Consider the following 14,745-nt stretch of genomic DNA (forward strand, 5'->3'; position numbering starts at 1 on the left):
TTTTAATACGTAATAAAATGTAATTTATTCCTGTGATGGTAAAGCTGAATTTTCAGCATCATTACTCCAGTCTTCAGTGTCACATGACCCTTCAGAAATCATTGACTACGTTTACATGCAGCCAATAACCCGTTCAAAACCGGGATATTAGCAATAACCCGGTCGCGCACGGCCATGTAAACACCGGCAAAAACCCGGATATGCTCATATCCCGGTTTTTAAAAACCCGGATATTATACCTGGGGTACCCCTTTTCTAACCCGAATATTTGGTCATGTAAACGCGTATCGGCATATCCCCATCAAAAGGAACATTGATTTGTGTTCTGCGCATGTTCTATTCGCAAGGAATCTTGGTCTTTTGAGTAGAGACGGCGCATACAAAACCCGCGTGCAGTATACCGGAAGTAAACAAGAAGTAGAGGTAAACATGGCGAGACGCAGCACAGCAACACACTTTTGGAGCGAGGAGGAAAGCGCAAACAAAGGCGATCGCTATCTGCCCCGAACTATTCATTATCCGCGTGCTGCTGCTGTTGTTGTTGTCTTTGGATACAGGAAGAAGAATCGGAAATGACGCATATTGCGTCTTAAGGTTGTCCGTACGTCCAGACGCTAACCGTGCGTCGCCGTTTACATCGGGATATTACCAATTGATTACAAATTCCATGTATACAGGAGTAACTCTCTCTGCTCACGCATGTAAACGGGTTATTCCGAATGTTTCAGAAACTCGAATAGTGACCTTAACCCGACCATAACCCGGTTATTGGCTGCATGTAAACGTAGTCACTCTAATATGCTGATTTGGTGCTCAAGAAGCATTGCTTACTAATTAATCACATAATATTTTTGTGGTAAACATAAAATTAAGACTTTTATTCAGCAAGGATCCATTAATTGATCAAAAGAGACCGTAAAGATGTGTAATGCTACAAAAGATGTCTTGTTTTTTTTTTGTTTTTTTACCTTTGCAACACATCAATTATCATTTTCTAATATATACCCTGTTAATATTCCATCCCTGATCTGCTGAGCCATAACAGGAAGCCTGAAAAGTGGCATACGTATATGTGAGTGTATGCACAACTCAATCTGCAGGTGGTGATGGGTAAATGCAGAGCCCTCATATAAATAAGCAGTATCACAGTAGCGGGCTGCTCTTAGACAGAGGCTTTGAGAACACCTGAGCCCAGCCAGAGGCTGCAAAACATGTTGATCTGGCCTAAAAATGAACCATTGCAGTCAGTGCGCTGAATAGAGGAACTAAAATAACTTAAGCAGAGCTTATGATTACAGACAGATTCATTTTCATGACTTTGCGGCTGCTCTAAAAGGGGATGCAAATGTTTTTGTGAGTGTTCAGATCTATCTGTTTGCTGAAAAATGTACACCTGCATTTGCAAATATGCCTGATATTAGGTTTTTATTGAGGCAAAATATAATTATATAGTCAAAACAAATATATAGAAGCAAGAGAAAAGAAAAAAGAGGAATCCCATGGTCTCAGAAGTGGTCTGTCTTCAATGAAGCTTTAGACAGTTGTAATGGACTGACAAGTGAAATCTGATGGGGAGGAAAACTCAGCATGACACTCGCACATTACTGGCAGCAGTCCTTTTCGGTTAAACTCGGGTTCACGGATGTATTCATTCTTTGTAGAGATGTTTGGAATGGGGACAGGAAGGGGGATGAGCCTCGTTTCCAGCCACATGAGGGGAAATAGTCCTGTAAATGGATCGCTCTTGTGGCACTTCAAGTTATTCTTTGTACTCCCAGAGTGAGTACACGTTCAGACCATCAAAGAGGTTTCTTGGTTCATTTCCCAGGGAAATGTATTCCACCACACCATTTGTGACAAAATGGTGCATTTTCCTTTTTCCATTTGTTTATTTTTATTTTGAAGGCCGGCCCTGTCAGTGGTCTTGGTCTTTTCTTGCAACACCTACTTCCTGTCCTTGATGTGCTTTCTGTCTGGCAGCTTTTTAGGATTGCATGTAATACTGAATCTAATATAACTATTGTGTATCGTGTTTTCATTCACTGTCAAATGATGTTATTTTATACTTCATTGCACACAAAGTTTTAGGCAACAATGCAGAAAAAATATAAACCAACAATCAAAAAAAAAGTAGAAGTAGAAAGAAGTATAATGTTTTACATTTAACATTATTTTATGAAATCAAATTACATGTAAAAAATTACATTCCCTTTCGTCAAGCTTGGAATTTAAAGGTACACTTTAAACATTTAAATAACGAGTCAATACACCATCAACCTTCCTTCCAAAACGTGTTTTTGTCATTCACCACGGTAAGCCTCTTATAAGTGTTTATATTTTAGACCTTGTGTACTCATCTGTGTGTATCTCGTCATATCCATAAATAGTGAAAAGTGTATGGTGTGGGAGTGTGTGCTGGTTACTGTATGATGATTGAAATCGTGAAATGGCCTTAAACAATTACTAAATAAACTGCAAAATGTTACGTTTTCTAGTACATTTAGTACACTAGTACATCTAACAGTGGCAACACCATCTGCGGGACACTTTTAGCATATTAACCAGGGTTCAAAGTGCCAAATGCAAGTAAAAATTGCCGCTGAAGCTGTGCTTTATGAATTTTGACAATGCACGGTGGTGAGAATGTGAGATGGCTTAGTGCAAATCATCAAATCGCAACGGCTGTGTGTTGGAATTATATAAATATATTGACTGACGCGCTGCATGTTTCAGAGTACTGTAACAGCACTGCGTTTTCAGTTTCAGGTTTAACAACGAAATTAAGACAACCATAAATGTGTTAGTATTGTAATTTTACTGTCGTTCTGTAAAAAAATAAATTATAATAATTTTTTATTTTTTTTACTGTACAATAGCCTGTAATATTGGGGGGGGGGGGGTTGCTTTTTGCTTTGCTTTTCGTAGATGGCGAGAGCTGAGGGATTTGAAATGTTGTTAAAATGACACAGAGATGGCGTTTTTATGACTCAAAAGGTTGGTATGGTATTTTATTGAACAGATAAATTGCCATATTTATCCGCTCAGTCACGCAGAGCCGAAGCACAACCAAAACAGTGTCCTTCTACAAAATGCATGATGTTTTGTTTTTTAACCGCTAGAGGACCAAAACATTCTGCACTCTTTCTATGGGGTATTTGGTTGTCATCAAAGCTGAAAATGCATGAAATATTAACATTACATGCGTCATCAAAATTAATTACAGAACACTTTCATATTGTTTTGTTTTCTGATTGATTGTTCTGATCTGTTCACAAACGGCAAAATGAGATTGATGACATTATTGACATTGTTTTTACCTGTCACCACTAAATTTTGATTTATTGCCTAAGGTATCAATTTAGTATCAGTACAGAGGAACCAGAGGGCTGGTGTTGTACCCAAGCCAACATTTTTGTATCGATCCAGCCATAATACCCTAAAGATTGGCAAGGAAAACCTTGAATACATAAAGACTACAGAATTAGCGGTGTGTGTGTGTGTGTGAATCTGTATCCCTACCAATGTTAAAACAAAATCTTCATGTTGACTTTGCTCTATCTCTCTCTCTCTCTCATATAAAGGGATGTTTAATTGCATATTTCCTGTTCTTGGCATTGTGCCCTTCTCCGGCTGTATGAAATAGAGTTTTACTGCTGTCTATCTGCCAGCTGCTGAGCTCAATGAAAATAACAAAGATTTCAAATCTCACAGACGCCCTCAACCTCTTAAAAACATTTTCCTCTGAGGAAACACTCCACAGCCTAACTTGTAAGGAAAGATTTTCTACAGTTTTTTTTTTTCCCCCCTCTGTGAACTGAAATGGGAAGGGAACGGTGACTTGTTATTCCCATAAATGGCCATGTGGCAAGAATGAGTGGGGATATTCGTCATGATTTATTCCCTGACTTCTCACCTTGTGACAGAGGGCTATTTCCATTCTTATCTCAACTCTCTCTCACATAAGAAAAGTACTCAGACATAAATAGGCAAGTTTAAACAGTCACATCTGATACCAATTATCTCTCCACCAATCGGAAGAGAATATTAGGTAAATATAACATTGTTTTTTGCACTTTGAAATCAGGCTGTCATAAGACCAGCTTAAAGCTCACTAAGGAATCTATGGGGGTTTGAAAAAAAAAAAACTCCTTTAGTTCCAGACGAGGGAGATTTTTGAGGATTAGCTGTGAACAAGATAAGTCATTGTGTGCATTATTATACCTCCATTATGTAAACATGAAGTGAAACATTACAGTGGGAATCAGGTATTTGGCAGCTGCCTGCTATTTTGATTTGACTGCGCGGACCAAGCCGTTTTCCACTTTTAGCAGCTGTAACATGTTTAAACTCTTTTGGTAATGGGATCTGAAGATGAATGTTCCCTCTGGGCTCCTGCTTAGCTTTGCCGCTGGCCGGCTGCCAAACCTCAGCCGGCATAGTTTTCCCGCACAGCCCCTGTCTGAGCGTGCTCAGTGCGTCCCGCCTCCGAGAGCCCCGAACATCCCGCCGTTGAGTAAACACACGGCTACAAACTAGAGATAAATCCCTATTGAGATTCCACCGGATCTTATTAAACAGGAATGGAGAGAATGATAAAGAGAATTGAGGGGGAAAATGTAGCAAAAAAAAGAATAATATAATTGTAATAGAGCAGTCTTTTGCATTTAGTGGCCAACATCATGTTGATGGATTCCGCTTCTTTCTTCTTCTTGTTTCGCATTCGTGTATCGTGATGCACAAGATGTGAAATGTACTGGATTACAGCTGGTGTATTACAGTAGATGTTTATAATTCCGCATGCCTTCAACAGTTCCCAGTCAGACTCATTTATCACATCAGACACATTATAAAACCTTCCAAGCTACAAGAGTAGAAAGGCAGATCATGTTGCTGTGTACCTCCATTCTCAATAACATTCTCAAGTAAATCATAATTTCATATCTGCTGTCATCTTGGCTTTGATTTCATTAGTCTTCTGTCTTAGTTTTCTGGATGGTGCTGATCTGACATGATGTGGTGCAATACAAAAAAAAAGGTACATTTTCATTAGGATCAAGCCCATTATCCACAATCTGTCCCCTATTTGCCTCATTGTGGTTAGGCATTTGCTTGTGTAATCATTCATTCAAGTGTTCATAGCTGGGTGTTCCTTCAACTACAGGCACTTTTATGTCCCATTTGCTGATTTTTCTACTAACAAATCTGAACTTTAAACTGTCTTGTAAACTTTAAACATGAATTTATTATTTATTTGGGCCTATTTACACAAATGTTATTTTTGTACCCTTGACCAAGAGTTTCTATCTTAAAGTGCAAGTAGCAACTGATCTTTTCTGTTTCTATTGTGGTGTACATCCGAGTGTAACAGACCATTAAAAAAAAAAAAAAAAAAAATCATTTTAAAAAAATCAGCGCATCGTTTACAAGATCAATAACACGCATTTAAATAATAGGGTAACATTTTCATTTCATGCCGACTTTAAAACATTACACTCTAAAACTTATTTTATTTTTAGTAATAAAATATTACTAATTACTTTTTAGTAAATGTGTGCCATTTCACAAAACATTATTTTTGTAAAAGTATGCAAAAAATGTGAAACTATTTCATTAGGAATATTTATATTATTAAATAGCAGTACGTTTATAATGTAATTTCTTCCACATATTGAATGGGGATTTGAGATGTTGTGGAAAAATGACATTTGTTAATGTTGGTTAAAAAAGTTTTTAGTAAACAAATAAAATAAAAGGTGTTTTAAGGGAATATAATTCCTATAAATCCACAGGGCCAAAAGTGCCCATATGAAGAAACAGCCATCTATTGTAACCAAAAAACATTTTCAGTAACATCGGTTCATAGGAAGGAGACGCATTTCTTTTTGTTTTATGTCATGCATGAGTCAATTCCACAGTTTGTCTAGGATAACAGATGAAGCCAACAGGAAACAATGCTATCAGTTATTATTTTGTATCAGTTGAGGAAGAAGACAGGAATGTGTAAAGTAATAGAAGTGCTAACAGATGATGAATCTGTCTGATTCCACTAAACCTGTATCACTTCCTACTTTTCCTCAGGCTCATCCTACCCTATGAGAGGTTTACTAAAGGAGAGGAGGACAAACCCCTTCCGCCGGTCAAACCCCGCAAACAGGAGGGCAGTGTCCAGGAGGCCATTGTCAAAACAAAGATGATGGCCATCAAGCGCCCTAAGGATGAACAGAAACCGGTGCCTCGGAACGAAATGGACATCTCAGCTAAAGTCCCAGAGCTGGTCAGTCTTTGAGTGTTTAATCTGTTTAAAAGCAACATATAGAGAATCTACATTCTGGCATATGAACACTCTTCCAGCACAGCATGCCAAATTTCTACCATTGGTTTCTAATGGCTGTCATAGTATTCAATGCCGTAAACGCGGAATAATAATACAGATACAATACATGCTAAAACCCCATGACAGACCACTTCAAGCTGGGTGCCTTTCCTCTCCTCAATAAAAAAGCTGTCACAAGCGTGTGAGAATACTACTGTCAGGAGCAGCTGCTTTTAACATAATTATTTGGGCTGATTTGGAAGCTCTGACCGCTGCACAACAGCATGGAAATCAAATGCTATTTGTCTGCCTGACTAACTCCAGGTGATTTATACGCTGTGCCCGATTCTGTTATTTTCGGTGAATCTCTGGACTGCAGAGCATAAGGTTTCCCTTACAGTTCCTTTTTCCATAAGCTCCTTCTGAGTTTTGTCCACAAATCAATTTGAAGATGAATTGTGGGGGAAATCATGACAGTGCTCCCTTTTTTTTTTTTAAATCGACAAGACCTTTTTGTGCACAGAGCAGCTGTGGTGGAAATGATTTCCTATCACATCTTTGAATCCAATATGCACTGCATGCCACATTTGTGTTCTTATAGAAACCGTGGGCTTATTTTTATCCTTGAAAGCCAATAAATCCATGGTGATTTGCAAATGTCTCTCCAGTTAAGCATAAATATGAAAAAAGGAGAGCACGGCTGTGGAAGGGAATGAAAATTGAGTTATTATTTTCACATGAATAAGCAAATGATTACAAAGATGAAAGGGCTGTTTGAAAAATTCTCTCGAATTGTCACATTTAGACACATTTCAAAGCCGTTACACAGTCCGTATTCATTTCTACCTCACATGAAATGAGTAATAGGTTATAGTGTGGAAACAAAAAGGGCTGTTGTAGGTTCTTTTCCAGCTGCATGCCTAGCTCATCTGTCTGGTATGTTGTGTAATTTGAAAGGCCTCTCCAGATAATTGATTGAACATTGTACAAGGCAGAAAATGAAAATGGAATTCTCTGTTTGAGGCAGAGCCGATATGACAAGACTGGAGCGCAGAAAGGAGGAAAAAAACACTTAAAGTAGAGTTATAGATCTCAGGGAGGATATTTGGAGAGAGAGATGCTGGGAGTTGTCTCGGGGGCCTGCATGTCAGTAGAGTATAATCAGGGCATGTACAAATATAGGCGCGTTGCTCTGGTAAGAATCAGAGCATTGTAAGCACTGTTAAATCAGTCCTTCCTCAGGCACCAAATACAATCAAGGCTATTGAATGACACACGCTGAGCCAACGGGCGGTCACGCCGCATTACAGCTGGGTAATTTTGCCTGCTAGTCACTGGCTGCTTGTGGCCCCAAAGACATTCCTGCTAACTTGTACAAGTGTCTAAAGGGCGATAGACAGAGCGACCCCTAGGGTCAAAGGTTTTAGAGGTGTCCTTCTCAAATAGTTACTTGGAAAGCGACTCATTCTCATTTGAGCTTCACAGTGAATATGTGATTTGTGAGCTAGGGCCCTATCATGCACCCGGCGCAATGCAGCGACGCAAGTGTTTTTTGCTAGTTTCAGTCCGACGCAGTTATCATTTTCATGTCCTGCGCCACATTGTTTAAATAGCAAATGCATTTGCGCCCATGAGCGTGCTGGTCTGAAAACGAGTTGTGTTCAGGCGCATTGTTGGCGCCAACTGAAATAGACTGTGCCATTGATCAACTGAAACCTGGTCTAAAGGCAATTTTTTTTGTTGTGTGTGTTTTGTTTTGTTTTTAATGTGTGCCTATAGGCGGGTCCAACACGAGTGTACACTGCTTATTACACACACAGCCAAATTTTAAAAATAAAAGGATTACAATGAAAAAGATTATTATTTTGTACATAAAGATGTGGTGGAATCCGGCTTGTCCCGTAGATGGTCTGCTTGCTCGCTGTAACTTCACGCACAAGCAGATCCATTTCCTCTCTGGAGAAGTTTTCAGTCTTTCCACTATTAAATTCCGGTCATGTAAATAGCGAATCCGCCATGGCGCGAGCGCAACTGGCATATAAAGGGAATGGGAGATGAAACTCTGATTGGTTTATTGCACGTAAAGCCCAAAACACTGCCATTACTTATTAATAGAATAGGAAAAACCCTTTTAGACCATGCGCCTGGCGCGTCAACCATTTTTTCCGTCGTTAAACTAGCAGAAGTGGATTCGGAAGTACACTTGCGCTGTGCGCTTTAGACAATGCGCTTAGATCATTAAAATAGAGCCCCTAGTGTTGTCACCACACATTTCAGTTATCACTTCCGAAATATCATTACTGTATACCCATGTCCCATAGAGCACATTCCCTTAGTATTTAAAAGCTAAATGTATTTATATGAAATTATATAGTAATATTTTTTTTATTTTTTTTAAACTTAAACAGGGTTACACATTAGGGTTACACATTATTTTACAGTATGTGTACTTACCCATGAAATACATGTAATAAGGTAGAGCAACATGAGTTAAGGTTAGGTTTAGGTGTAGGTTCAGGGTTAGTACCTAGTTAGAACTCAGTTATTGTAATTGCTATAAGTACATAGTATGTACATGTGGAACAGTACTGTAAAATGAAGTGCTACCAAAATTAGTAAAAACATTTATTTATTTTTTATTCAAAAAACTAACTAATAAAAATGACGAAACAATAAAACCATTAAAACTTTAACTAGAATTAAAATGCAAACAGAAAATAAAAACAAACTATAATTGGTACAATACTAAAATTAGGACCTACTGTATGAATTACCATGAAATTGTGCTCAAAAGCTGTCAGATAGTAGATCAAGGCAATCATTCCATTTTCAAGTCTACAAAAACAAGCTGGGACAAGTTATTTATCTCTGTGTAATGTGTTGTATGAACATGTGATTTTTCACATATAGTTACACATTCATCTGGGTTGAGTGAGGAAGTGGAGTGAAAGGGATGAGGCAGCCTTTTATTTGACACCAGCTGATGTCAAACATCTGTGCATCTCTTCCTCCAACACTGATAATGAATGGATGGGCGGGTGCATGCCTCTCTTCTGCACCGCTGTCACCACTCTGAAGTTCCGGAAAGCATCTGCTCATTAGAGACATGTGAAGTTTATCCAAAGTGCAAAACTTGCATCGTGCTCTGGATCACGGGGATGGCAGCAGGTGTCGGTTGTCTCTTTTATGCAATCATGCTGACTTTGTTTTCTACTCTCATTTAAGCAGACTGTGTTTAGAGGATTTTGGAATTGATTTGTTCAGCTCTGAAATGATGCAAAGCTTCCACAGCCTCATCTTTTATCTCATTTGTGTTAAAAAGGGACAGAAGAGATATTTGCATGGGGAAAGCATTGAGGCATCAGCTTTAAACCTGCACCTCAGCTCCTGGTACGCATTAAGCGTAAGGTCATCTGTGGATGCACACAACTTCTGCGTGTCTTGCAAAATACTTTGACGTCGGCCATTAGCATGTAGATGCTTAACTTACAGCATTGTTCAGCAAGTTTGTTTATATGGTTTCTGCTGCACTTAGAAAGACTTGGTTTGTTTTACTCACACTCAAAATCAAATCAGAACATCCAGAACCACCTGGTCAAAATGATCCCGGGATTGGGCCGACTGACATATCATTGCATGCAAGTTTAAGGACTGTCCGTGAGTGAGCTACATAATCCCATGTTTTGATACACTACAGCAGTAACACAAAAGTTAAAAATACAAGATTTTACAGTCCAATTCAAACACATGGATAATAATTTGATTTTGTAATTTTATCTTACAACCTCTCCCATCTGTCTAAAAGCTGTTAGAACTCCTCTCTCTGACTGGTTATAATATCGATACCATGCTCGAAACTGAATGCTGAACCCAGTCACAAGCAGACTACTCTTAGTGCTTTCAAAGGACCTTGAAGCTTACTTTGAGGTATAACAGAATAATAACATGCACGTCAATTTTTTACCCATCTCTTTTTACCTATTCACATTCCAAATACTGCAGAAGTGAGAATGTAGACTTGATATAGCTATGAATGTAAGCTATATTAAAATGTATTATAGATCAAAAAATTTGAAATAAAATACAAATTCAAAATGTCTACATCTTTTAGTACATTTTCAGAGTTGTATCACCGGGGGGCATGGCTTAACTTATGTGTGGGTGTAACGGTGTTAGAAATGTATGCTTGTCAATATTCGTAGTTTTATCGTGCCATTAAGTATTGTTTCTATGTGTCTGTAGGGGATGGAGGACACGGAACAGCTCCAGGAGAAGCAGGATAGCCAACAGTCCCTGGCTCTAACCCCGATGGACAGAGAAACAAAGAGTCCTCTTACTGAAGATGAAGGTGTGCAGCTAGTAATCAAGGATGAAGATCAACCGGTGCTCCACAACGCATATGAGCATGCAAATGGGAATGTTTTGCCCTCACTTCCACAAGATGATGCACCACTCAAGTCAGAGGATTGTGACGTGTTTCCTGTTGCTGCCATGCCGCTGCACCACAGTCATCCTCTCCCCAACTCTCACACACCGGACCAATGGCAGCATGGGATGCTGGAATACAAGGTACCTCCAGGTGCCCTTGCAGACATTGAACAGTCTAGGCCAAAAGATGGCCAAAACCAAGTGGGAATGGTGCTGCCGACCATTAAGCAGAAACCTGTCACATCTCCTGAAATCTCACCTGAAAGGGCCGAGCCCACTAAAAAGGAAGAAGCATGCTTCAATTTTAATCCTCTCCTCTACCCTAGGGGTAATCCTGGCATCATGTCCCCATTAGCTAAGAAGAAGATGCTGTCCCAAGTCAGTGGAACAGGACTGCTTAATAATTACCCATATGGACCGCCACCTCCATTGGTCAGTAGGAGGTTATCCAGCAGTAGTACAGAATACTTATCTGCTGGACAGCAGAGCTCCCATGCTCCTTCCACTGCAGAGACCAGCATGGTGATCAAACGACCATCAGTTATTCAGCATGCTCAGAGCTTCAAATCCAGGGGAAGTGAGGACAGGAGGTCCTCAACAGAGGGCTCTCAGAAAGAAGGGTGTAGCGAGGGAGAACCAATACCCCAGCCACAGCCTACCCCGATAAGAGAGCCGTACATTATGAGGGCCGACCCCATTTCCAGCATGGAGAAATCTGCTGAGATGCCTCGTCCTGGCCAGGCTCCCAGCTTCCTGAGTGACTTTTACTCCTCGCCACACCTACACAATCTCTGCCGTCAAACTGAGCACCACCTGAGCAAGGAGCAGATAAGCAAGTATCTTAGCAGAGACATTTACCCTCGAGACTGTGAGACCGCCCAGGGCTTTCCCCCAAGTCAGCATCCCGACAATGTGGGTTTGAATTTCTGTGCCCGGCTTAGTCAGAAAGAAAAGGGACCTCCTGCAGAAAGGGTAACAGAGGAGCAACCAACTGATTTGAGTCTCCCAAAATCCTCTCCTCACAAACTGCCTCTTTCCTCATCCTCACTCACTGGCATCCCACATCCCACAATGCAACAGGACATTAAAAACTCTCCTCTCTTTCAAGCAGGCAACAGTCAGAGCTCAAGCATAGATTACCATCCCAGGGCCTGTCGTGTTCCTCCCATGACCGTGTCCGCGTCTAAAAAGGTAACCGAATTTCACTCAAAGGTTCTGGAGAAATCACACAACGGCAGAGGAGAAGAGACCTTGAGCTACAAGATCGATGAGATGGCTCGGCCCATTCTGAGTGCGAAAAGCAGCCCACAGAATATTTGCACAGCACGGCCACTGAAAAGGAGCGTTGAGGATTTGGAGAACGGACCATCGGAGAAGAAGATCCGGGCTGTGACACCCTTGCACTGCTCGACACAAAGAGACGGCCCGGGGAAGCCAAGGACGCCGGAGGCTGACAGCGAGTCCATGAAGCCACCAGAACCTGCTCACGCAGTGCACATCAACAGTTACATTTCAGAGGGCCACAAGATCCCCTTGCACTCCCACCTATTCCAAGGGCTGTATCCAGGGACATTTGTATCTCAGGTCCAGGACATGTGTGAGAGCTTGGGCTCCCACGTCACCCCAAGTTACTCCCATCCACTGCAGTACTTGAAGAACCAGGCTGTTCTGTCACCACTCATGCCCCCCTTCGCCATTCATTCCTTAATGATGCAAAGACAGTTCCTGGCCGCCAATCCCGCCCACATGTACAGGCACCAAGTGGACACCTCATACGGGGACATTCTGCACCCCGGCCTCTACCCCATGTCGGCCCTTCACCCCCAGCCAGCTTTCAGTCCCCCTCAACTCTCTTCAGTGCACCCCAGCACTAAACTTTCCTAGGTGATGCAGTCTTATATTCCCTGGCTGGATGTGCCCAGCCCATACTTAACTCAGACTTGATGCTCCCCTTAAAATCCCATCAAGCATGGTCACACTATGTATCCAACGAATAGCAGTGTTTTATAAACGCTTTAACACGGGAGCAGTTATTTCTATTAATTACCTTCTTGCCACTCAAGTTTATGATTTGCACATTTCTTTGAACAGGGGCCAACTGGGCTGATTGTGGCTTGTTCTCACCGCACTGTTTGAAAGTGTCAGTTGTCTTGTTCGAAAACATGTTGCCTTGGCACAGGTGCCCAAGTGGAGGTGGGTATGATGTCCACGGAGGCATCCAAAGGAAAGTCGAGTGACAAATCAGTGCAATGCAACAGTGCTATTTCAGTCCAATCTGAGAGCTCTTTTGTCTGAAACACTATCGATACGATAATGCAAGAGCTGCCTGGGTAACTGTTGGACCTTTTCACATTACTCTTGACTGTACGTTTTTTGTTGCTGTTGTTGTTATTTTTGAAAAATGCAACAGTGTGGTAGTTTTATGTTTATTTTTCAATCCTACAAGGGTTAAGCAATGAGATATCACATTTGATAAAGACGCAAAAAGAGAACAGAGTATTGCAGTTCGGTGTGTTACACGGTTACATGTAAATAAGACTAACTAAGCTTTCCTTGAAGGAATCTTAAATGTCAGTGATACATTGTGAGATAGGCTTCACAAGCTTCTTTGACCACTGTCTGCTGACCTCCCTTTCAGCTCTTCTCATACCCAGCCAAACTCGCTCCTGTTCAACAGAGCAATGTGGAATGTGTTTGTCAAATGTAGGACCGAGGTGCTTGTACATAACCTTCACAGACTGAACACATTTTGTATCATGTTCACTCGCTACTGTAATTTCTGACTGCTCTGAACTGCGGGGCTAAAGAGCGATTTCGGGATGGTGAAAGGAGAAAATGCAGGACTACTTAAGTGTCAGAAAGGGAGTTTTGTATTTGCTGGTGTACACTTGTGATCGTTTACTCAGAGGACTTTTTATCAGGAGATACAACTGAAATTTAAAACTGCATTTGGGGAAAAACATTTTACGAGCACTTAGTTAAGCACACACAGGCTTTTCCATCATTTTCTGTTTAAGGATCGTTAACAGTTCAAATTTGTTTTAGTTATTGTTATCGAATTTTAGGTCTGTAAGTGCTGACAGCAGTCAAATTTGCATCTGTATTAAATGAAGTGTAACACTTGCCAGAAAATAATTTTAATTAAAATAAGCATGCTTTCTTTGCACAAAAGATTTTGGGAAAGTACAGAGACATTTTGAAAAGCAACACAGTACTCCGGGGGGTAATCAATTATATTGTTTTGTTTTTTTGTTTTGTTTGTTTGTTTTTGTTTTTTTTTATTTTTTGATGTATTAGTAGTAGAAACTAAACTTCAAGAAATGTATTTACTCCAACAATGATTGGAGTAACGCTCAAGGTTGCTATGTAACATTTTGTAATGAGTAATAAACAGTTTTATAACTTAATAGAAGAAAACGGTTCATCTACGTATGTTTTCGCACTATTTGCAAAGATGCTGTGTATTTTGAACACAAATACTAGCCAACTTAAATGGATAATTCACCCAAAAATGAAAATTGTCACCATTTAATCAAGTTTTTTTTTCTCTTTTGAAAAATGTTTTCAAAATATCTTGTTTTACTGTATGGACAAAACAGTTCACCATTTTCACCTTCAGAATTCACCATTTTTGGGTGAACTATCCCTTAAAACTTACATTGTATGGGAAAGAACATTGTGCACATTCTTCAAAAAAATGTAATTTTGTGTCTCACAGAAGAAAGTCAGTCACTGACATTATTCACCTTGGGGCTTAAATGATAAAATTGTAATTTTAGAGTGAACTACTCCTTTAAATGAATGCACTAAACCCATTTCTCTGCCCTACTTTCAAACTTTATACCATAACCACTGGCTAGAACTAAAGAGTAGATTACTGGATACTACTATGGATTAAACAGTGTTTTAGAAAAATATTTTGTTATATACACATGTATGCAGATAAAGTTTATATATAGAGTGACCATGTAGAAATCTCACACTGCCTTGGTACAGTGCTCAAA

The 14,745-nt window shown here is 40.1% G+C and overlaps 1 protein-coding gene across 1 annotated transcript in view; it reads left to right on the forward strand.

Annotated features, from left to right (window-relative positions):
- Positions 1 to 14,151, forward strand: part of arid5b (AT-rich interaction domain 5B) — a 115,238-nt gene extending 101,087 nt beyond the window's left edge. The window contains exons 9-10 of the mRNA XM_079851681.1: positions 6,079 to 6,274; positions 10,556 to 14,151. Of these exons, the coding sequence (XP_079707807.1) occupies positions 6,079 to 6,274; positions 10,556 to 12,625 (2,266 nt within the window). The 3' untranslated portion in view covers positions 12,626 to 14,151. The remainder of the gene's footprint in view (positions 1 to 6,078; positions 6,275 to 10,555) is intronic.
- Positions 14,152 to 14,745: the final 594 nt, after the last annotated feature.

Source organism: Squalius cephalus (genome assembly GCF_949319135.1).
Source record: "Squalius cephalus genome assembly, chromosome: 19".
Lineage (NCBI taxonomy): Eukaryota > Metazoa > Chordata > Actinopteri > Cypriniformes > Leuciscidae > Squalius > Squalius cephalus.